Source organism: Mytilus californianus, unplaced genomic scaffold (genome assembly GCF_021869535.1).
Source record: "Mytilus californianus isolate M0D057914Y unplaced genomic scaffold, xbMytCali1.0.p SCAF_5, whole genome shotgun sequence".
Lineage (NCBI taxonomy): Eukaryota > Metazoa > Mollusca > Bivalvia > Mytilida > Mytilidae > Mytilus > Mytilus californianus.
The window spans coordinates 78757316-78780754 of record NW_026262701.1 but is presented as its reverse complement, the minus strand read 5'-3'; the positions used below and the strand labels follow the sequence as shown (position 1 = coordinate 78780754).

Sequence of the window (23439 nt, the reverse complement as noted above, 5' to 3'; positions counted from 1 at the left end):
GCCGGGGCTCTGCCCTGGATCCTCTGAGGGGCATGAAGCGACCCTATATTCGGGTGTAAATTTGAAAATGGCATAGCTATGCCACTGTACTTCTGTAAGCGCGATCACTATGGAAGAAATAATCCTGAAAATGCTTATACTATGACCAATGCAGATATCATTGAAGAGGAACAATAAGAAAAGGATCTTCAACGAAATTATTTTTCAAAAGACCTTAAATTTACACGGCATTCTTTAAGTAAAATCAATATAGCCATCGTATTCTTGGTTTGATTAACCGGACATTTAGTTTTAAAGATCAATCTATATTTTTAAAATTATATATTGGATTAGTACGACCATATTTGGAATATGGAAACACCATATTATGATACATGCATTTAAAAAAGAGATATAATTTCTGTTGAAAATGTGCAGATGAGATCAACTAAATTAATTCCAGATACAGTTAACTCTGTTTGCCTCGAACTCGGGTTTCTCGAAATATTTCTCTGATGAAAGATTTTTGACATTTTTTAAACACTTAAGTGTCTACTTCAGTCGATTCAATTGGTTCATGTAAAAGATTTGAACTGATTTGGTCTATAAGACGCTCAAGTTCAAGCTTAAATATGAAAAATCTATCAAACATGCCATATGTAAGTGGCCGTACTGATTCATGTTCAGTCTCAACCTTTATATATGTTATGCATTATCATCAAATACAACATAGATTTAAATATTAAGACTGAACACAAGTGCGGCCACTTCCATTTTAGCCGTCTAAAATTAGCACAAATGCTAAAATTGTGAAGTTTTTAGTAATCTTGCATGAATAAATGATGCTAGAACCTGATGCATGTGCATCGTATTGTCAAAAAACAGCCCATATTTATGTAACAAACGTATTCTTCTTTCCAATAACTAGCTAAAAGTTTACGTTTTAACAAATTTGTGAAAATGCTATATTTTTGGGCCAAAAAGGCTTTACCGGGCCCAATCCTTTGTGCAGCTGCTATGAAGCTTGAAAGATTAAAAGTACTCAAACTTCCTCCTCGGCTAACTTACAGAAGTTGTCGTTGTGATATGATACAAACCTTTGAACTTATAAAAGGATTTGAAGATATAGGTACCGTCAGAGACATATAATATGTATTATATGTCTCTGGTACCGTGTAAAAGATTATGTCTTCAAACTATGATTTTGTCATTTTTCACCATTCTACTAATAGTCATAGTGATGGACATCTAGATATATTTATACTCTTTTTCTGTTTGGTAATTAGTAACATTCAAATAACTAGCATATAAAACTCTGAGACAGAGAACAATAAGTATACGGCCCTCTAAGACTTAACAAAATTGTCGGATATATCTCATATCGTTCCGTCCTCGGTTCGAAATTTATCATACCGCGTGCAGCTTCCGTTTTAAAGTCGAACAGAAGACGACTTTAAAAAATATCTATCTTTTATCAGTTTATTACATTTCTCTTCAGGTAAACTACATTCTCAGCTTGATGTATTTTTACAGTCCATCGTATGTGTAAAATCTCAAATTTATCGTGACCCTCCCTAAAATAGATCATCCTGATGACCCTGTGTCTCAGAAAAAGCAACAGATCAAGTTATACAAATTTTATGTTATAAGCTCACATTTTGGCCTCAAATCACAATTATTTTTACTATTGCTTACACTGCATTTCTTTTTTAAAACAAATTGGCTTTCAAAAATTGCACCTGTTATAACGTGAAATAATGAATTAACCTGCTTACATTGTAATATCCATTATTATTTTAATCATGTTAATAGAATATGCACGTCCCAGCAAAATCCATTGGTGTTTTCTCTCTTCAGAGCTTGGGCCCCAAAAATATTCAAAGGATATAATTTGAGTCTTGAATAAATGCTGAATATTTATATTTCTACCCAACTTTCACTTTGGCCAAATTACTACTTTCACTTTCAACAGTAAACTTTTTCACAATGTTATATTACTACATGTATATACAAACGTTACATGTCTATAGGTACCTGTACCATGTAATTATAATTGATAATCATATGTTATCTGGGATTAGTATAATATAGTAATATGTTATGCCCCAGGTGTAACATATGAAATGCAGTTTCATTTTTATACGCCCGTTTACAGGATGTATTATGGTATACCGTTGTTTGTTCGTCTGTCTGTTGTCAACGCTTCGGACAATAACATCAAAATGCTTTTACCAATTTTCATGAAACTTTGGTGAATTGTTTATATCTATTGACGTAAGCTCTCTGTCAGTTTTAATTAATTTTAGATTTTAAGTTTCCGTTTTGGGACTTTATTCATAAAATGTGGGATTTTCCAGATTTAGGGCAATAACTCAAAAATGCTTTGAGCAGTTTATAAAACTTTGAAGGCTCGTTTATATCTATTGAAATAAACTCCCTTTTGTTTTTGATAAATTTCTGATATGACATTGTGGTGATATGTTTCTTTATTCGTTGACAAATTGTTGAAAACTGTCCATTTTATAATTTCCACACTTTGGACGGTTGCAGAATTTTATTGGTTTAAAAATCGATGCCACAAACTTAGTTAAACATGAAGTAGCCCTCATCATGCTCATAGTGTCAAATTATTCATGTTTTGTGTCAATGGGTACCACTATGTGTTCATGTTGGTTTTTTTTTTGGGGGGGGGGGGGGGAGGAGGGGTCTATTCTAGCAGTGTTCACAGTATTTCTAGTTGATCATCATAAATACATTTAAAGCATAATGATGAGCTAAAAGGGCAACGGGCGTAGCATGTGCTCATGGCGCAGCTCTTTATTATATAAAACCCAACAACACCTTACCTGCAATACACTTATAATTTAATGTCCATTCCTTATCTAATAACTTTATTATTTATAGCATTTTTAATTTTGCTGAGGTCAAGTACTCCTTCCCATTCTTGTGTTTAGGGTAAGCAAATTGTAGGTTGGGAAATAGATGTTTAGCTTGTTTATAATTTTTTCACAAAACTGTTATGGCGACTGCTACTATGACGACACTTAAAAGTCACATCACAATCACAATCTAAGGTAGATAATTGGAAAAACCTGTCTATTTACAAAAGGGGCACAGGAAATAAAGTCACAATGAAAATCAAACTTATATAGTTCATTTGTTGAATTAGATCTTAAAGTAAAATGTATTTTTTAAAAATTTTTTTTAAAGAATTTCATTAGTAATTTAGTAAGTAAATGCAATATTATTTGAAAAAATATTTTTATTTTGATCAAAGTCTCTCTGATCATTCTTCAACAAAGACTAAACTCAATACAGTTGATATTTTTAAATATTAAAGTATAATATATTTTTGACCATGCCAGTGACAATTTTTTTCTGACTCTGACACTCTAGAATCTGATCGTTTTGTCTTTGATTTTTTGAAGTAACATATTGGACAACAAGATCATTGTGATCATGACCTTTGACGGATCTAAAAATAGCCATAAGAGCGTAAAATAACTAAGTCTTTATGTAACTTCGGCACAATTTAATTTTGCATATTTGGTTTCTTCGATGTTAAATGTTTATCTTATCTACATTTGTAATGTGGAAGCAGAATATAAGCTAAATTAAAATCTGAACTACAAAATTATAGGTTTCCCAACACAGTTTTCATGTGATTTTCAAATTCACATTTATTTTTAATGGCGGATTAGGTTGTAAAACGTAGTGATGTCTTTTATGTTTTATAGACTTGTTGTGATGATTTTTTTGTCTTTAAATGTATTATTGAATTTAGATAATATGCATTTTCTATGTGCAATATATATTTAACATATTACATCTATGTTTCTAAATATTCATGTAGGTTGTACCTATGAGATTGGATATCAGTTCGAATAAATAGGGTAATTGATATTGGTTTGAACATGTACATTGTATAACTCATATTAAAGTACAATGGCACATAAAATTGTAGTTCGAGATTCCTTTGGCATCCCTGTGGCCCCTACCAAGCCTGAAAAACAGGCAATTGGATGGCAAAGGAAATGAAATATAGATTATTTATGATATTTTTTTTCAGGATAATTGTCATAACCATGGCAACATCTGATGATAAAAACATAAGAAAAACATTTTCTGTACTTGAAAATGCTAAGACAGATAATGAAAGATTTGCAGCCTTGCTTCTGGTAAGTTTTTTCATACATGTACTATGTGAATATATACTTTTACCTCATCATGCTTTATATAATACATTAGCTATATACATGTAATGTCATTACTTCATATAAGTTGTTTATTAATAATCTTTGAATATTCCAAATGTATAGTCTTGTGTGCATTGTACAATACGGAAAGATCTCTTCAGAGAATTGTCATTTTATGTCAGATAATCAGATGAATTACATGACCCCTTACAAGCAGTTCTTCAATCTGATGAGACACTTAATCTACCCATGTCAAATGTAATTAAAAGACTACAGTACTACTACTATTAAGGTCTAAATGACTTAAGTTGATTTATATGTATAAATTATTCTACTACCAGTAATTAACCTAAGACCTTTGGAGCCGAGTTTTCTTGGTCATTAGGTTGACAACTACTTTTACACTGTATGCTAGCCTATTACCACTGCATGTACCCAATGTATGTTGGGCTGGAGTTTCAGAACCAATTTGTTCACATAAAAAATATCAAGGTTCAACTGATCTACCAATATATGTGCTAGAGATTACTAGTTACTCTCAAATTGTCAATAGTTTTACATGGACACACAGGTCCCCAACCCACCCAAATAAAACTTAATGACATAATTTGTATTGAAATTTGCTTCAGTTAATAAACAAACTAATCATTTTCATAATATTCTTTTGATATTTGTAGTTTGCAAAGACTACCAATGCCAAACAGTTGTCATTGGAAGACAGAAAAAGAGCACTTGATGCCATTGGAGTTACGTTCTTCAATAGATTATTGAAATCAAGTAAGATTGTAATTTTAAGCTGATATGAATTTTTTTTGCCAATGAATGCTAATTAAATTCCAAAATCTGAAAGCTGTCATTTTGTTATATGTATTGGTAAATCAAATAAGCATGAATTTGTCATTTCAGTAAACAGGAGAAAAATTATATAAAATATTCTCAAGAAATTTCATGTTTCAGGTAAATATATAGATAGGGGCTGATTAATAGAAAAATTGATTGCTTTACAGAATTTTTCATTGAATTTAAATGAATTGTTTATTTACAGAAAACATTCCAGAAGATTGTGAAGTCGATGTTTACAGAAGTTTAGCATTGAAAATTCTATCAGGCTTATGTGGTGATAATCAGCTGGTTTGTATTACTAACACATGTACTAAGCTAGGAAAACTGACAATCCTCACAACCAGAAACTGTTTTTACCATTTTTTTTTTTTAACTATAAGTATCTCCTTTGAAAAGCATTATGTGAGATGTTATCTAACTTGCTGTAAAAAAAATGTTGTGAAGATACTTTTTGTTGTTGTTGAATAAAAATAAAGCAGCAAAAGAAAGATTAAATTCATATTTCAACCATTTAAAAATTTCTTTAAAATTGTTTTAAGATACTCAAAATCAAACCAAATTTAAACACACACCAATTATTTTTGAATCTCATTGGTTCAACAGATCCTATTTAATGTCTCTGTATGGCAAACATAAAAAAAGATATGTATAGAAACAAGACTTTTAATAAGCCATATGTGTGATTTTATTTACATTTTAGTATAAGTGTGACAAAAATTGTCCACAAAATACTTTATTTTTTCAATTATCATATTTTATTTTGTTTCAGGTATTAGAATTTGAAGTTTATAAAATCCTTAGAAGTATAAATGACATTATAACAGACAGTGACAGGTAATATATAACTTACAATGTATAATTTCTTCAGAAAAAAACATATTTTCAAGATGTATTATTTTCAGTTGTATTTGATGGGGGCAAATTTTACAGCTCTTCCCAAAAATGGTTGGTAGGCATAGAAATAATTGGCTATTTAGTGTTTAACTCTGCCTTAAAGAAACCCAGAACTGACATGAAATTGAGAATGAAAATTGGGAATGTGTCAAAGAGACAACAACCCGACCAAAGAGCAGAAAACAGCTGAAGGCCACCAATGGGTCTTCAACACAGCAAGAATATCCCGCACCCGGAGGCGGGCTTCAGCTGGCCCCTAAACAAAAATGTGTACTAGTTCAATGAAATTGGACGTCACACTAAACTCCAAAACATATAAATGAACTCAAATTAAAAAAATGTTTCTAAATGTTATTTCATAATTTGAAGTTTTAATTTAAGAATATCATGTAAAAAATCTTTCCTTGTTTTTTCCAGTCAGGAAGATATGATAATAGATTGTTATGATTTACTGTCAGCTTTTGCACAAACAGAAGAAGGTTCTATAAAACTGGTGGATTATGGGACAGTAACTGCCTTGTCTGAAGTAATTACAAAACATTTACCTGGTAGGTCTTTATCGGATCATTCTAGAATAGAATCATTATTGAAACACTTGAATGAATTATGCATTAATAGTTTATACTGGAGATGTTTGCTTAAATACAAATGTAACTTCAAATATTCATAGTGGGACTTAATAACACATATGATAAAAATTCCATATATCTTCCGTTTTACTGTAAATTCATAAATTTTTGAGTGCAATTAACATTTTGATTGTTAAACAATGGAAATAAATGTAAGATTTAATATTGTAATTTTAGAAAAACCCACAGACCATTAATGCTTTTGAAATTTAAAATGCAAGTTTTATATTTGTGAAATCTTTCTCATTGCAATTTTTCACGATTATGAAAACATAGCAAAAAGTTCTGAATTGACAGTCTCTTGAATGTCTGGTGCAAGAGTAAAACATTTAAAAAAAAACATATACAGTACAGTTATCAATAAATTCATCAGAAACGTGACAGAAAAAGGTAGAAATGGAACTGAGTGCTCTCTAAATACATGTAGTCTCTATGAAATATATTCACAACTTTTCTCGACTCACTTGTCTTGTTGAAGACCATTTTGTTTACCTTAGACATTTTCTGGTTTCTGGTCTTTTGTGTCATTGGGTTGTTGTCTCTTTGACATATACCTTACATATCCTTTATTCATGAACACATTTTCTCTATAAAAGTCTGAATATATTGTTACTTTTAATACTTTTTTAAACAGGCTGTGAAAAAGGACAAGTTATCTTACAATCAGTACTACATCTTTGTGGTGATTATGCATGGAAGAAAGATACTCCATCAATGCAGGTTGTATTAGAACATTTCTGTAATCAACTGGAAACTTTTCAGGTATGCATTAACTTGACAAATAATAAAATGAATTGTGGGTATTGATTTTCTGCAACTGATCAGATTGCTACAGTAGATATTGAAAGTGAGAACTAACCTATCATTCCCTCACAATTTTGTTTTAGGCAATTGGCACTTTCTATAAAGCCTAAGACTAAGTAATGTATACTAGTCTGCAAAAGAAAAAGACTGTTGCACCCTCTGAAACAAATTTTTAGCAAGCCAAAAGTAAATTCCTTTAGCCCCAAATGAATTTAGGATTTCTGTTGGTATTACAACTTTTCAATTCATGACCTGTTAACTTAAGAAAAACTGTATATAAAGATATGAAAATCCTACAGTTGCAGTAATGACTTCCATTCTGCAAACCAATGCTGTTATCATATAATTTGTTTAAACAATGCTAATCTTCAGATGAATAAAACAGGATGTATATTTATAAGCATATTAAAGGCCTAAGATATGTTATTTATTTGAAATGAATATAGAAAGACTTTTAGAGTATGCATTTGTTGTTTTTTTAATTAGAGTATTCAACATTTAAAGTGGGCAAGCTTTTTGATTAGACCTTAAAAAATAATATACAGCACATACAATACATTATATATAAAACATCATATTGTTGTTATGTTTTTTTCAAATTGCCTTTATATTTTAGGATGAAAGAAAGTTTGAGCTATGTGCTGTTGTGTCTGGAATAGTGTCATCTTTGCCTAAAGATGTGGTTAGTTCTTATTTCTTAATGTAACCTATAGAAAGCAATGCATCTCTAAGCTTACAAATTAAGTTCTATATGTTCACAAATTTTGAGGAGAAAATGCTGTGCTCTATATTTTATTTGTAAATTATCAAGTAAATTAGTATAAGATTTAAACTTGAAGAAAGAAAATGTGAACTAGATTTGGGAAGGTAATTCATTTCTGTGATTTCAGTTTATGAAGCTGTGTAAAAGGATGTTATTTCAAGTTTCTAAAAGCAAACTTTTTTATTTTAATATTGATTGGTATATTATAAATACTTCTTTTGCCTTATAATTAGATTTCACACAGAAAGTAGAAACATTTAATCATTATACCTCTGGGTATGTTTATTTTTAATCATGTTAAAAATCTTTAGAAGCGCTAGAAAATCATGCAGACTATGACTTTCTTTGAAAAAAGATTAATTGTTTAATAGTAAATTTTCTAAAATGTATTATGTTAACAAAGAATAGGGAAAAACTTTGGTGATATTACTCCTTTATTTTTGCTGACAATGAAAGGTCTTGATACATATGTAGGATAAAATAGGCCCCTTCACGGTTAGTTCGGCCATATTGGATAGGGGGCAGATTTTCATAATGGAGGTAAAAATAGTATAAAAAATACGGGAAAACATCATTAAAACAGAGCAGTTGCTTGGAAACATGCATAGGATTTCCTGTACTATCATACTATTTCCACCTCTTTAAAAAAAATCTGCCCCCTATTCAATATGGCCGAACTAACCGTGAAGTGGCCTATTGTTTCCATTTTTGTTATGTGGTCAAACTATGTAAGGATTTGCTGGTTTCAGAGTGTTCTTTACATATTATCTGTCATACTGTATTCATTTTGAATCAGATTTTTGTGGATCTACAGATTCCAATCAATGGTATTCACCAAAACTTGTTTTAGCATTCAACAAAGGGAGATAATTATGGCGATCAACAGAAAATAAAAGTAAATTTTTTCATCTTTTAGAGCATTCTATGTAAATGATTAAACAAATACATGGTTCTTAAGTTTTCAGTTTCATTTAACAATAAATATTGTAAAAAAATTATTATTGAGCAGTCGGAAAGCACTGTTCACTGGAATTTAATGATGCATGTTTGAAAGTCCTTAATTCATTTTTTATACGACCGCAAAAAAATTTTTGCGAATATATATTGGTATGACGTTGGCGTCGTCGTCATCATGGTTGTCGTCGTCCGAAGACACACTGGTTTTCGCACTCTAACTTTTGTTTAAGTGAATGGATCTCTATGAAATTTTAACATAAGGTTCAATACCACAAAAGAAAGGTTGGGATTGATTTTGGGGGTTATGGTACCAACAGTTAAGGAATAAGGGGCCAAAAATAAGCATTTTTGTAACTTCCAGACATAACTTGTGTGTTAGTGTATGGATCTCTCTGACATTGTACCACAAGGTTCCATATCACAAAGGGAATGCTGGGATTGATTTTGGGGGTGATTGCCTCAAAATTTTAGGAATTAGGGGCCATAAAAGGGGCAAAAATCAAGCATTTTTATATGGACAAATACTTTAGTACAAAACATAATTTAAAGCAGTGTAAGGGAGATAAATCAAATACATCATTTGAATTACCTCCCTTACACTGCTTTTAAACTATGTATAAAGTAATGGTTAATGAACAATTAAGACAATTTAAAACAGTGTAAGGGAGGTAATCCACATACAACGCTTTGATTACTTCCCTTACACTGCTTTTAAATTATGTTTAAAGAAATGCAAATTTATAAAGGAAGACCAGTAAAAATTTCTGCAAATGTTGCATCTTTTTTTTTTTTACAAAAAAATCCATATGAAAGATTTGACACCATATTTTAAATTCTATTATAAAATAAATTAAGTTAGCACTAAAGTAAATTTAAATGGGTAATTATGGTTGCAATTCCATTGGAAATTTGAATTGAGATTATGACCATATCTTGAGGGAAAGAATTGAGGGGGGGGGGGGGGGGTAAAAAGAAATTATGGGGGGTCAATTTTTTCTCATTTCAGATTTCAGAAATTAAAAAGAATTATTCCTCAAATATTATTTTTTTTTCAAATTTCAAATATTGAAAAATTTCAAGAAGTAATCTTTAATTGCACAGTATGGCGCATTAGATTTGTAAAATCTTTGACCACATTTATTTATTTGTTATGCCAAATCTGACCGTGTATTTAGATTTTTAATTTTGTGTCCAGTTTTCAAATTGGTCTACATTAAGGTCCAAAGGGTCCAAAATTAAACTTAGTTTGATTTTAACAAAAATTGAATATATGGGGTTCTTTGATATGCTGAATCTATACATGTATTTAGATTTTTAATTTTGGGCCCAGTTTTCAAGTTGGTCCAAATTGGGGTCCAAAATTAAACTTTGTTTGATTTCAACAAAAATTGAATATATGGGGTTCTTTGATATGCTGAATCTAACCATGTATTTAGATTTTTTATTTGTGTGCCCTGCTATCAAATTGGTTAATATTGAGGTCAAAAGGGTCCAAAATTAAACTTTGTTTGATTTCAACAAAAATTGAATATATGGGGTTCTTTGATATGCTGAATCTAACCATGTATTTAGATTTTTGATTTTTGGGCCCCGTTATCAACTTTGTCCACATTGAGGTCAAAAGGGTCCAAAATTAAACTTAGTTTGATTTTAACAAAAATTGAATTCTTGGGGTTCTTTGATATGCTGAATCTAAACATGTGTTTAGATTTTTGATAATGGGCCCAGTTTTCAAGTTGGTCCAAGTTGGGGTCCAAAATTAAACTTTGTTTGATTTCAACAAAAATTGAATATATGGGGTTCTTTGATATGCTGAATCTAAACATGTATTTAGATTTTAGATTTTTGGTCCAGTTTTCAAGTTGGTCCAAATTGGGGTCCAAAATTTAACTTTGGTTGATTTCAACAAAAATTGAATATATGGGGTTCTTTGATATGCTGAATCTTACCATGTATTTAGATTTTTTATTTGTGGGCCCGCTATCAAATTGGTTCATATTGAGGTCAAAAGGGTCCAAATTTAAACTTTGTTTGATTTCATCAAAAATTGAATTCTTGGGGTTCTTTGATATGCCAAATCTAACCGTGTTTTTAGATTTTTAATTTTGGGTCCCATTTTTAAATTGGTCTACATTAAGGTCCAAAGGGTCCAAAATTAAACTTAGTTTGATTTTAACAAAAATTGAATTCTTGGGGTACTTTGATATGCTGAATCTAAACATGTGTTTAGATATTTGATTATGGGACCAGTTTTCAAGTTGTCCAAGTTGGGGTCCAAAATTAAACTTTGTTTTATTTCAACAAAAATTGGTTTTCGCACTCTAACTTTAGTTTAAGTCAATGGATCTCTATGAAATTTTACCATAAGGTTCAATACCACAAAAGGAAGGTTGGGGGTTATGGTACCAACAGTTAAGGAATTAGGGGCCAAAAAGGGCCAAAAATAAGCATTTTTGTAACTTCCAGACATAACTTGTGTGTTAGTGTATGGATCTCTCTGACATTGTACCTCAAGGTTCCATATCACACAGGGAATGCTGGGATTGATTTTGGGGGTAATTGCCTCAAAATATTAGGAATTAGGGGCAAAAAAAGGGGCAAAAAACAAGCATTTTTCTAGTTTCATGACAATAACTTGTGTGTAAGTGTATGGATCTTTCTGAAATTGTACTACAAGGTTCCATATCACAAAGGGAAAGCTGGAATTGAGTTTGGGGGTAATTGCCCAAAACGTTAAGGAATAAGGGGCCAAAAAGGGGCCAAAAATAAGCATTTTTCTAGTTTCCAGACAATAACTTGTGTTCAAGTGTATGGATCTCTCTGAAATTGTACCACAAGGTTCCATATCACACAGGGAATGCTGGGATTGATTTTGGGGGTAATTGCCTCAAAATATTAGGAATTAGGGGCCAAAAAAGGGGCCAAAAACAAGCATTTTTCTAGTTTCATGATAATTACTTGTGTGTTAGTGTATCGATCTTTCTGAAATTGTACTACAAGGTTCCATATCACAAAGGGAAAGCTGGAATTGAGTTTGGGGGTAATTGCCCTAAACGTTTAGGAATAAGGGGCCAAAAAGGGGCCAAAAATAAGCATTTTTCTAGTATCCAGACAATAACTTGTGTTCAAGTGTATGGATCTCTCTGAAATTGTACCACAAGGTTCCATATCACACAGGGAATGCTGGGATTGATTTTGGGGGTAATTGCCTCAAAATATTAGGAATTAGGGGCCAAAAACAAGCATTTTTCTAGTTTCATGATAATTACTTGTGTGTAAGTGTATGGATCTCTCTGAAATTGTACTGCATGGTACCATACCACAAAGGGAAGGCTGGGATTGAGTTTGGGGTGATGAATCATAAGGGGGTTCAAAAAATTTGGGGGGGGGGATTTTTTGTTTTTTTTCCTTTTTTTTCTTTTTGCTCCTTTTTTTTTCTTTTAAAATTTTCCATTTTAAGTTGGTTATTTCTGTTTTATATTTAAAAGCAAATAATAATGATATGTTAGGAGATACACACCAAACAGGATGTGTAAATTATTATATAGTAAGTATTGTGCAATAGCAAGAAATTTTCAATTGCACAGTATTGCACAATGGCAAGAAATCTTCAATTGCACAGTATTGCGCAATAGCAAGAAATCTTCAATTGCACAGTATTGTGCAATAGCAAGAAATATCCAATAGCACAATATTGCGCAATAGCAAGAAATTGTCAATTGTACAGTATTGCGCAATAGCAAGAAATATTCAATTGCACAGTATTGTGCAAAAGAAGATACTTCATATAAATTGCTTATTTCTTGACCAATTTCAATGGGGTTTTATTCTTGAATTCTTGGGGTTCTTTAATATGCTGATTCTAACCGTGTATTAAGTTTTTGGATTTTGGGCCCCGTTTTTAAATTGGTCCATATTGAGGTCCAAAGGGTCCAAAATTAGACTTTGTTTGATTTCATCAAAAATTGAATTATTGGGGTTCTTTGATATGCTGAATCTAACCGTGTATTTAGATTCTTAATTTTTGGTTCCGTTTTCAAATTGGTCTACATTAAGGTCCAAAGGGTCCAAAATTAAACTTAGTTTGATTTTAACAAAAATTGAATTCTTAGGGTTCTTTGATATGCTGAATCTACACATGTATTTAGATTTTTGATTATGGGCCCAGTTTTCAAGTTGGTCCAAATCGGGGTCCAAAATTAAACTTTGTTTGATTTCAACAAAAATTGAATATATGGGGTTCTTTGATATGCTGAATCTAACCATGTATTTAGATTTTTGATTTTTGGGCCCCATTATCAACTTTGTCCACATTGAGGTCAAAAGGGTCCAAAATTCAACTTTGTTTGATTTCATCAAACATTGAATTATTGGGGTTCTTTGATATGCTGAATCTAACCATGTATTTAGATTTTGGATATTGGACCATAATAGGTGAATGTCCAATTTAAAATTTTTAAGTTCTTAGACCACATTCATTCTGTGTCAGAAACCTATGCTGTGTATAATATTTAATCACAATCCAAATTCAGAGCTGTATCAAGCTTGAATGTTGTGTCCATACTTACCCCAACTGTTCAGGGTTCGACCTCTGCGGTCGTATCAAGCTACGCCCTCCGGAGCATTCTTTTTATTTTTACCCGTTTTTTAAATTGGTCTACATTAAGGTCCAAAGGGTCCAAAATTAAACTAAGTTTGATTTTAACAAAAATTGAATTCTTGGGGTTCTTTGATATGCTGAATCTAAACATGTATTTAGATTTTTGATTATGGGTCCAGTTTTCAAGTTGGTCCAAGTTGGGGTCCAAAATTAAACTTTGTTTGATTTCAACAAAATTGAATATATGTAGTTCTTTGATATGCTGAATCTAACCATGTATTTAGATTTTTTATTTGTGGGCCCCGCTATCAAATTGGTTCATATTGAGGTCAAAAGGGTCCAAAATTAAACTTTGTTTTATTTCATCAAAAATTTAATTATTGGGGTTCTTTGATATGCCAAATCTAACCGTGGATTTAGATTTTTTAATTTTGGGTCCTGTTTTCAAATTGGTATACATTAAGGTCCAAAGGGTCCAAAATTAAACTTAGTTTGATTTTAACAAAAATTGAATATATGGGGTTCTTTGATATGCTGAATCCAAAAATGTATTTAGATTTTAGATTTTGGGCCCAGTTTTCAGGTTGGTCCAAATTGGGGTCCAAAATTAAACTTTGTTTGATTTCAACAAAAATTAAATATATGGGGTTCTTTGATATGCTAAATCTAACCATGTATTTAGATTTTTTATTTGTGGGTCCCACTATCAAATTGGTTCATATTGAGGTCAAAAGGGTCCAAAATAAAACTTTGTTTTATTTCATCAAAAATTGAATTATTGGGGTTCTTTGATATGCCAAATCTAATCGTGTATTTAGATTTTTAATTTTGGGTCCCGTTTTTTAAATTGGTCTACATTAAGGTCCGAAGGGTCCAAAATTAAACTTAGTTTGATTTTTGGCAAAAATTGAATTTGTGGGGTTCTTTGATATGCTGAATCTAAACATGTATTTAGATTTTTGATTTTGGGCCCAGTTTTCAAGTTGGTCCAAATTGGGGTCCAAAATTAAACTTTGTTTGATTTCAACAAAAATTAAATATATGGGGTTCTTTGATATGCTGAATCTAACCATGTATTTAGATTTTTTATTTGTGGGCCCCGCTATCAAATTGGTTCATATTGAGGTCAAAAGGGTCCAAAATTAAACTTTGTTTTATTTCATCAAAAATTTAATTATTGGGGTTCTTTGATATGTCAAATCTAACCGTGGATTTAGATTTTTTAATTTTGGGTCCTGTTTTCAAATTGGTCTACATTAAGGTCCAAAGGGTCCAAAATTAAACTTAGTTTGATTTTAACAAAAATTGAATATATGGGGTTCTTTGATATGCTGAATCCAAAAATGTATTTAGATTTTAGATTTTGGGCCCAGTTTTCAGGTTGGTCCAAATTGGGGTCCAAAATTAAACTTTGTTTGATTTCAACAAAAATTAAATATATGGGGTTCTTTGATATGCTAAATCTAACCATGTATTTAGATTTTTTATTTGTGGGTCCCACTATCAAATTGGTTCATATTGAGGTCAAAAGGGTCCAAAATTAAACTTTGTTTTATTTCATCAAAATATGAATTATTGGGGTTCTTTGATATGCCAAATCTAATCGTGTATTTAGATTTTTAATTTTGGGTCCCGTTTTTTAAATTGGTCTACATTAAGGTCCAAAGGGTCCAAAATTAAACTTAGTTTGATTTTGGCAAAAATTGAATTTGTGGGGTTCTTTGATATGCTGAATCTAAACATGTGTTTAGATTTTTGATTATGGGTCCAGTTTTCAAGTTGGTCGAAGTTGGGGTCCAAAATTAAACTTTGTTTGATTTCAACAAAAATTGAATATATGGGGTTCTTTGATATGCTGAATCTAACCATGTATTTTGATTTTTGGGCCCTGTTATCAAATTGGTCCACATTGAGGTCCAAAGGGTCCAAAATTAAACTAAGTTTGATTTTTAAAAAATTGAATATATGGGGTTCTTTGATATGCTGAATCTAAACATGTATTTAGATTTTTGATTTTGGGCCCAGTTTTCAAGTTGGTCCAAATTGGGGTCCAAAATTAAACTTTGTTTGATTTCAACAAAAATTAAATATATGGGGTTCTTTGATATGCTGAATCTAACCATGTATTTAGATTTTTTATTTGTGTGCCCCGCTATCAAATTGGTTCATATTGAGGTCAAAAGGGTCCAAAATTAAACTTTGTTTTATTTCATCAAAAATTAAATTATTGGGGTTCTTCGATATGCCAAATCTAACCGTGTATTTAGATTTTTAGTTTGGGGTCTTGTTTTTTAAATTGGTCTACATTAAGGTCCAAAGGGTCCAAAATTAAACTTAGTTTGATTTTAACAAAAATTGAATTCTTGGGGTTCTTTGATATGCTGAATCCAAACATGTTTTTAGATTTTTGATTATGGGACCAGTTTTCAAGTTGGTCCAAGTTGGGGTCCAAAATTAAACTTTGTTTGATTTCAACAAAAAATGAATATATGGGTTTCTTTGATATGCTGAATCTAAACATGTGTTTAGATTTTTGATTATGGGTCCAGTTTTCAAGTTGGTCCAAGTTGGGATCCAAAATTAAACTTTGTTTGATTTCAACAAAAATTGAATATATGGGTTTCTTTGATATGCTGAATCTAACCATGTATTTAGATTTTTTATTTGTGGGCCCCGCTATCAAATTGGTTCATATTGAGGTCAAAAGGGTCCAAAATTAAACTTTGTTTTATTTCATCAAAAATTGAATTATTGGGGTTCTTTGATACGCCAAATCTAACTGTGTATTTAGATTTTTGATTTTGGTTCCAGTTTTCAAATTGGTCTACATTAAGGTCCAAAGGGTCCAAAATTAAACTTAGTTTGATTTTAACAAAAATTGAATATATGGGGTTCTTTGATATGCTGAATCCAAACATGTATTTAGATTTTTGTCGAGCCTGCGACTTTTGTCGCAGAAAGCTCGACATAGGGATAGTGATCTGGCGGCGGCTTTTACGGCAGCGGCGTTAGCTAACTTTTTAAAAGCTTTATATTTTAGAAGCTAGAAGACCTGGATGCTTCATACTTTGTATATAGATGCCTTATGTTACGAAGTTTCCGTCTGTCATATATATCCATTGTCCTTGACCTCATTTTCATGGTTCAGTGACTACTTGAAAAAAAAGTCAAGATATTTTGTAATGTTGATTTCTTTCTTATTATGAGTAATAGGATAACTATATTTAGTTTGTGCGTACCTTGCAAGGTCCTCATGCCCGTCAGACAATTTTCATTTGATCTCGACCTCATTTCATGGATCAGTGAACAAGGTTAAGTTTTCGTGTTCAAGTCCATATATCAGATACTATAAGCAGTAGGTCTACTATATTTGGTATATGGAATGATTGTAAGGTGTACATGTCCAACTGGTAGGTGTCATCTGACCTTGACCTCATTTTCATGGTTCAGTGGTCAAAGTTAAGTTTTTGAGTTTTGGTCTTTTTTTCTAATACTATATGAAATAGGTCATCTATATTTGTTGTATGGATATATTCTATGATGTACATGTCAGTCTAGCAGGTTTCATTTGACCTTGACCTCATTTTCACGGTTCATTTCTCAGTGTTAAGTTTTTGTGTTTTGATCTGTTTTTCTTCAACTATAAGCAATAGATCAACTATATTTGTTGTATGGAAGGATTGTAAGGTGTATATGTCTGTCTGGCAGGTATCATCTGACCTTGACCTCATTTTCATGGTTCATTAGTCAATATTAAGTTTTCATGGTTAAGTTTGTTTCATAGATACTATAAGCAATAGGTCAACTATATTTAATGCATAAATTGATTGTAAGGTGTACATGTCTGTCTGGCAAGGTTCATCTGACCTTGACCTCATTTTCATGGCTCATTGGTCAATGTTAAGTTTTCTTGGTTAAGACTGTTTCTTAGAAACTATAAGCAATAGGTCAACTATGTTTGGTTTATTGAATGATTGTAAGGTGTACATGTATTTCTCGTTTGGTTTATCTGACCTTGACCTCATTTTCTTGGTTCATGTTAAGTTTATGTGTTACTTGTAGTAAAGCTTTATATTAAGAACTATCAACATAAAATCAATGGTTAGTAAAGAAGGCGAGACATTTCAGTGTGTGCACTCTTGTTGATTTTGGGCCCAGTTTTCAAGTTGGTCCAAATTGGGGTCCAAAATTAAACTTTATTTGATTTCAACAAAAATTGAATATATGGGGTTCTTTGATATGCTGAATCTAACCATGTATTTAGATTTTTTATTTGTGGGCCCCGCTATCAAATTGGTTCATATTGAGGTCAAAAGGGTCCAAAATTAAACTTTGTTTTATTTCATCAAAAATTGAATTATTGGGGTTCTTTGATATGCCAAATCTAACCGTGTATTTAGATTTTTAATTTTGGGTCCAGTTTTCAAATTGGTCTACATTAATGTCCAAAGGGTCCAAAATTAAACTTAGTTTGATTTTAACAAAAATTGAATATATGGGGTTCTTTGATATGCTGAATTCAAACATGTATTTAGATTTTTGTCGAGCCTGCGACTTTTGTCGCAGAAAGCTCGACATAGGGATAGTGATCCGGCGGCGGCTTTTACGGCAGCGGCATTAGCTAACTTTTTAAAAGCTTTATATTTTAGAAGCTAGATGACCTGGATGCTTCATACTTTGTATACATATAGATGCCTTATGTTACGAAGTTTCCGTCTGTCATATATCCATTGTCCTTGACCTCATTTTCATGGTTCAGTGACTACTTGAAAAAAAAGTCAAGATATTTTGTAATGTTAATTTCTTTCTTATTATGAGTAATAGGATAACTATATTTAGTATGTGCGTACCTTGCAAGGTCCTCATGCCTGTCAGACAATTTTCATTTGATCTCGAGTCCCAAGGGTCCGGAAACAGTCATATTTTCCAGTCATGTCCTAAGATGAAACTTTTTGTCCTAAACGAGTAATTGGGATTTAGGACAAATTTAATTTTTTTACAGAAGTAATTTCGGTCATTTCATTGACTCAATGTTTGAAATCGGATTTCTTAATCGCCATTTTGCACTTGTGATCACTTGTTTTTGTTAATAATCCCTTTCCTGTAATAAAACTGCCACTACAGTAGTTTGATAATCCTGAGGGCCCTTCTAATATCTATATCAATGCCTCCGGGAAACATTGGCTAATGATCGCTAATCACTTTTTACCTGTGGTTTTAATTCACACCTGACAGTGATCACAAGCCCAGAATAATATCTTTAAAACATTAAAGTTCCCTGACAAGTGTATTCATTATTTATTTACTTTTCATCAAAGACAGTCATCAATTCTGATTTAAAAATTAAATCTAAATTTACGTAGAAAAAAGTATTTTTTCATGAGTAACACATGTGCTTTATTTACTATGTAATACGCATGCGTGAAATTGTCTTCAGCAAATTTAATATTTAATCGTAAAATGCAAATTAATTTCATGCTAAATTAAACGAGTGCAACTATTATCTGTTATATTCAAACACTTTTAAAGGTAATAAAATAAAAAAGCCATAAAAAGCCAGTGATTTCCTGTCAATTTGATAAACAAAACAAATCCCAAAAATGAATCCGGAATTATTCGTACTTTAAAATATCGCAAACTTCCGGTTTTAACTTTTGTCAAATCGAAAGAAACGTAAGCAATGTCTGAGAAATTAACCATTTTGAGTCATTAAAATCATTTCAGTTTTAGACTGTTGCCTTCCCTAAACTGTCCTTCATGGTAATGGTAAGACATTTACTTAGTAAATGCGATGAAACAGCAATACAAGTTCGTCATGTTCCTTGATGCTATGAATATAGTCAAGTTGATATCGACAATTTGAAAAGGGGCACCAACTTTTCAAACATCTCAAAATGACCGAAATTGTCTGGAAAAATTTCCGGATCCTTGATCTCGACCTCATTTCATGGATCAGTGAACAAGGTTAAGTTTTCGTGGTCAAGTCCATATATCAGATACTATAAGCAGTAGGTCTACTATATTTGGTATATGGAATGATTGTAAGGTGTACATGTCCAACTGGTAGGTGTCATCTGACCTTGACCTCATTTTCATGGTTCAGTGGTCAAAGTTAAGTTTTTGAGTTTTGGTCTTTTTTTCTAATACTATATGCAATAGGTCAACTATATTTGTTGTATGGATATATTTTATGATGTACATGTCAGTCTCGCAGGTTTTATTTGACCTTGACCTCATTTTCACGTTTCATTTCTCAGTGTTAAGTTTTTGTGTTTTGATCTGTTTTTCTTCAACTATAAGCAATAGATCAACTATATTTGTTGTATGGAAGGATTGTAAGGTGTATATGTCTGTCTGGCAGGTATCATCTGACCTTGACCTCATTTTCATGGTTCATTAGTCAATATTAAGTTTTCATGGTTAAGTTTGTTTCATAGATACTATAAGCAATAGGTCAACTATATTTAATGCATAAATTGATTGTAAGGTGTACATGTCTGTCTGGCAAGGTTCATCTGACCTTGACCTCATTTTCATGGTTCATTGGTCAATGTTAAGTTTTCTTGGTTAAGACTGTTTCTTAGAAACTATAAGTAATAGGTCAACTATGTTTGGTTTATTGAATGATTGTAAGGTGTACATGTATTTCTCGTTTGGTTTATCTGACCTTGACCTCATTTTCTTGGTTCATGTTAAGTTTATGTGTTACTTGTAGTAAAGCTTTATATTAAGAACTATCAACATAAAATCAATGGTTAGTAAAGAAGGCGAGACATTTCAGTGTGTGCACTCTTGTTGATTTTGGGCCCAGTTTTCAAGTTGGTCCAAATTGGGGTCCAAAATTAAACTTTATTTGATTTCAACAAAAATTGAATATATGGGTTTCTTTGATATGCTGAATCTAACCATGTGTTTAGATTTTTTATTTGTGGGCCCCGCTATCAAATTGGTTCATATTGAGGTCAAAAGGGTCCAAAATTAAACTTTGTTTTATTTCATCAAAAATTGAATTATTGGGGTTCTTTGATATGCCAAATCTAACTGTGTATTTAGATGTTTAATTTTGGATCCCGTTTTTTAAATTGGTCTACATTAATGTCCAAAGGGTCCAAAATTAAACTTAGTTTGATTTTAACAAAAATTGAATTCTTGGGGTTCTTTGATATGCTGAATCTAAACATGTGTTTAGATTTTTTATTATGGTCCAGTTTTCAAGTTGGTCCAAGTTGGGGTCCAAAATTAAACTTTGTTTGATTTCAACAAAAATTGAATATATGGGGTTCTTTGATATGCTGAATCTAACCATGTATTTTGATTTTTGGGCCCCGTTACCAAATTGGTCAACATTGAGGTCCAAAGGGTCAAAAATTAAACTTAGTTTGATTTTAACAAAAATTGAATTTATGGGGTTCTTTGATATGCTGAATCTAAACATGTATTTAGATTTTTGATTTTGTGCCCAGTTTTCAAGTTGGTCCAAATTGGGGTCCAAAATTAAACTTTGTTTGATTTCAACAAAAATTAAATATATGGGGTTCTTTGATATGCTGAATCTAACCATGTTTTTTGATTTTTGGGCCCCGTTATCAAATTGGTCCACATTGAGGTCAAAAGGGTCCAAAATGAAACTTTGTTTGATTTCATCAAAAATTGAATTCTTTGGATTCTTTGATATGCTGAATCTAACCATGTATTTAGATTTTGGATATTGGACCATAATAGGTAAATTAAAAAAATTTAAGTTCTTAGACCACATTCAGTCTGAGTCAGAAACCTATGCTGTGTCAAATATTTAATCACAATCCAAATTCAGAGCTGTATCAAGCTTGAATGTTGTGTCCATACTTGCCCCAACTGTTCAGGGTTTGACCTCTGCGGTCGTATCAAGCTGCGCCCAGCGGAGCATTTTATTTTGCCATGGAATAGTTGTAAATATACTGTCTGACTAAATTAATTTTACATTCCATTTATTTTCTATAGTATCAAAATATCAAAAAATTGATTGATTTGCTTGCTGTTTCCTCCACATCCAATAGCAAATACTAAATGCCTATTCAGAAAGAAGGCAAGTCTAACAATGAATCAAAGAAGTAGGGTCTGAAACTTTGAATAGAGTAGAGGGTTGATAGAGGTGGAAATTTTGTTCTATCACATGTCCCCTTGGTATTCCTTAAATAGTTGAAAGTATAGGTTCTTTCTCATGCATAGAGAATAGCACTCTCCTTACTCAGTACATTAGATTTAATGTTCTCAATCTGACCACTATTCAAAAGTTTGAGGCTGCTTATTATTTTAGAAAAGATTTATTATAATAACCATAATAAAATTCTGCACATGGATCTGAGATTGAATAACTAATCATTTATCAAATATTCAGATGTTTTTCTGTAGCAATAAATTTTCAAAAAGATTATGTTCCTCTGACCTCTACGTCTACATAATTAACATAGCATTTGAACCCCATTATACCCTAATGTGGAAAAAACATGGAATTCAAATGTTTACATTGTTTATGTGACTCTTTCAGACACTGTTTTTGCCAAAATTTCTTCTAATTTATGCTGTGAAAAACTAACAAGTTGTGGGCCATATCATTGAAGATTTTTTTAGTCCTAATATTTCGTGTTGTGTTAAAATTTGAAAGAATGCAGTATAGTTTTCAATATTATTAGATATACATGGACATTTTATCAAATGATGATATAAAACAAGACAGAAATGTGTTAACATACTACATGAAAAAATTATTCTGAGAAAATAATATATTATATTATTGAATGCTTGATATTATTTATTTCCAGGCTAAGAAGTCACTACAGAGAACATGGTTTAAATCTTTGGTGCATGCATTGGCAGATATGTTTACCAGTAAATTAGGTCAGTTTATGTCAATGTTTTTGTTTTTCAGCTTGAAAAGATAATGGACCAAATAATTTTCCTGAAAACTGCATTATGTGACCTATAGCTGTTAACATTTATGTCATTTGGTCTCTGGTGGAAAGTTGTCTCATCGGCAAATATACCACATTTTCTTATTATACGCCCGTTTACGGGACGTATTATGGTATACCTCTGTCCGTTCGTCTGTCTGTCGTCAACATGTCCGACATTTACTCAAAAATGCTTTTATCAATTTGCATAAAACTTTGGTGAATTGTTTATATCTATTGATGTGAGCTCCCTTTTGTTTTTTATAAAATTTAGATTTTACGTTTCCGAGTTATGGGGTTTTATTCATTAAAAAAGGGGGGATTTTCCAATTTTTGGACAATAAGTCAAGAATGCTTTCACCAACTTGCAAGAAATTGTGGTGAATTGTTTATATCTATTGACATGAGCTCCCTTTCGATTTTTATAAATTTTAAATTTAACGTTTCCAAGTTACAGGGTTTTATTCATAAAAAAAGGGGGGATTTTCCAGTTTTCGGACAAATACTCATAAATGCTTTCAGCAATTCATATGAAACTTTGGCGATTTGTTTGTATGTATTGATGTAAGCTCCCTTTACATTTTCATAAATTTCTAATATGACATTGAGAATTAATTGAACTTTATTTGTTTATAGTATTGCGCAACAGCACAGTGTATCGAACAACAGCAAGAAATCTTTAATTGAGTATAAATTCAATTCATATAACCAATTTCAAGTTCTTTGACTACATTTATTCAGAAACCTATAATATGTCAAATATTTAATTAAAATCCAAATTCAGACCTGTATCAAGCTTGAATATTGTGTCCATTTTTGCCCCAACTGTTCAGGGTTGGACCTC

The 23439-nt window shown here is 31.6% G+C and overlaps 1 protein-coding gene across 1 annotated transcript in view; it reads left to right on the top strand.

The window, feature by feature from the left end:
- Window positions 1–1387: 1387 nt before the first annotated feature.
- LOC127701482 (neurochondrin-like) overlaps window positions 1388–23439 on the top strand; it is a 40948-nt gene continuing 18896 nt past the window's right edge. The window contains exons 1-9 of the mRNA XM_052205358.1: window positions 1388–1477; window positions 4049–4157; window positions 4853–4952; window positions 5221–5306; window positions 5788–5852; window positions 6330–6460; window positions 7176–7303; window positions 7962–8027; window positions 22467–22542. Coding sequence (XP_052061318.1) covers window positions 4065–4157; window positions 4853–4952; window positions 5221–5306; window positions 5788–5852; window positions 6330–6460; window positions 7176–7303; window positions 7962–8027; window positions 22467–22542 — 745 coding nt within the window. The 5' untranslated portion in view covers window positions 1388–1477; window positions 4049–4064. The remainder of the gene's footprint in view (window positions 1478–4048; window positions 4158–4852; window positions 4953–5220; window positions 5307–5787; window positions 5853–6329; window positions 6461–7175; window positions 7304–7961; window positions 8028–22466; window positions 22543–23439) is intronic.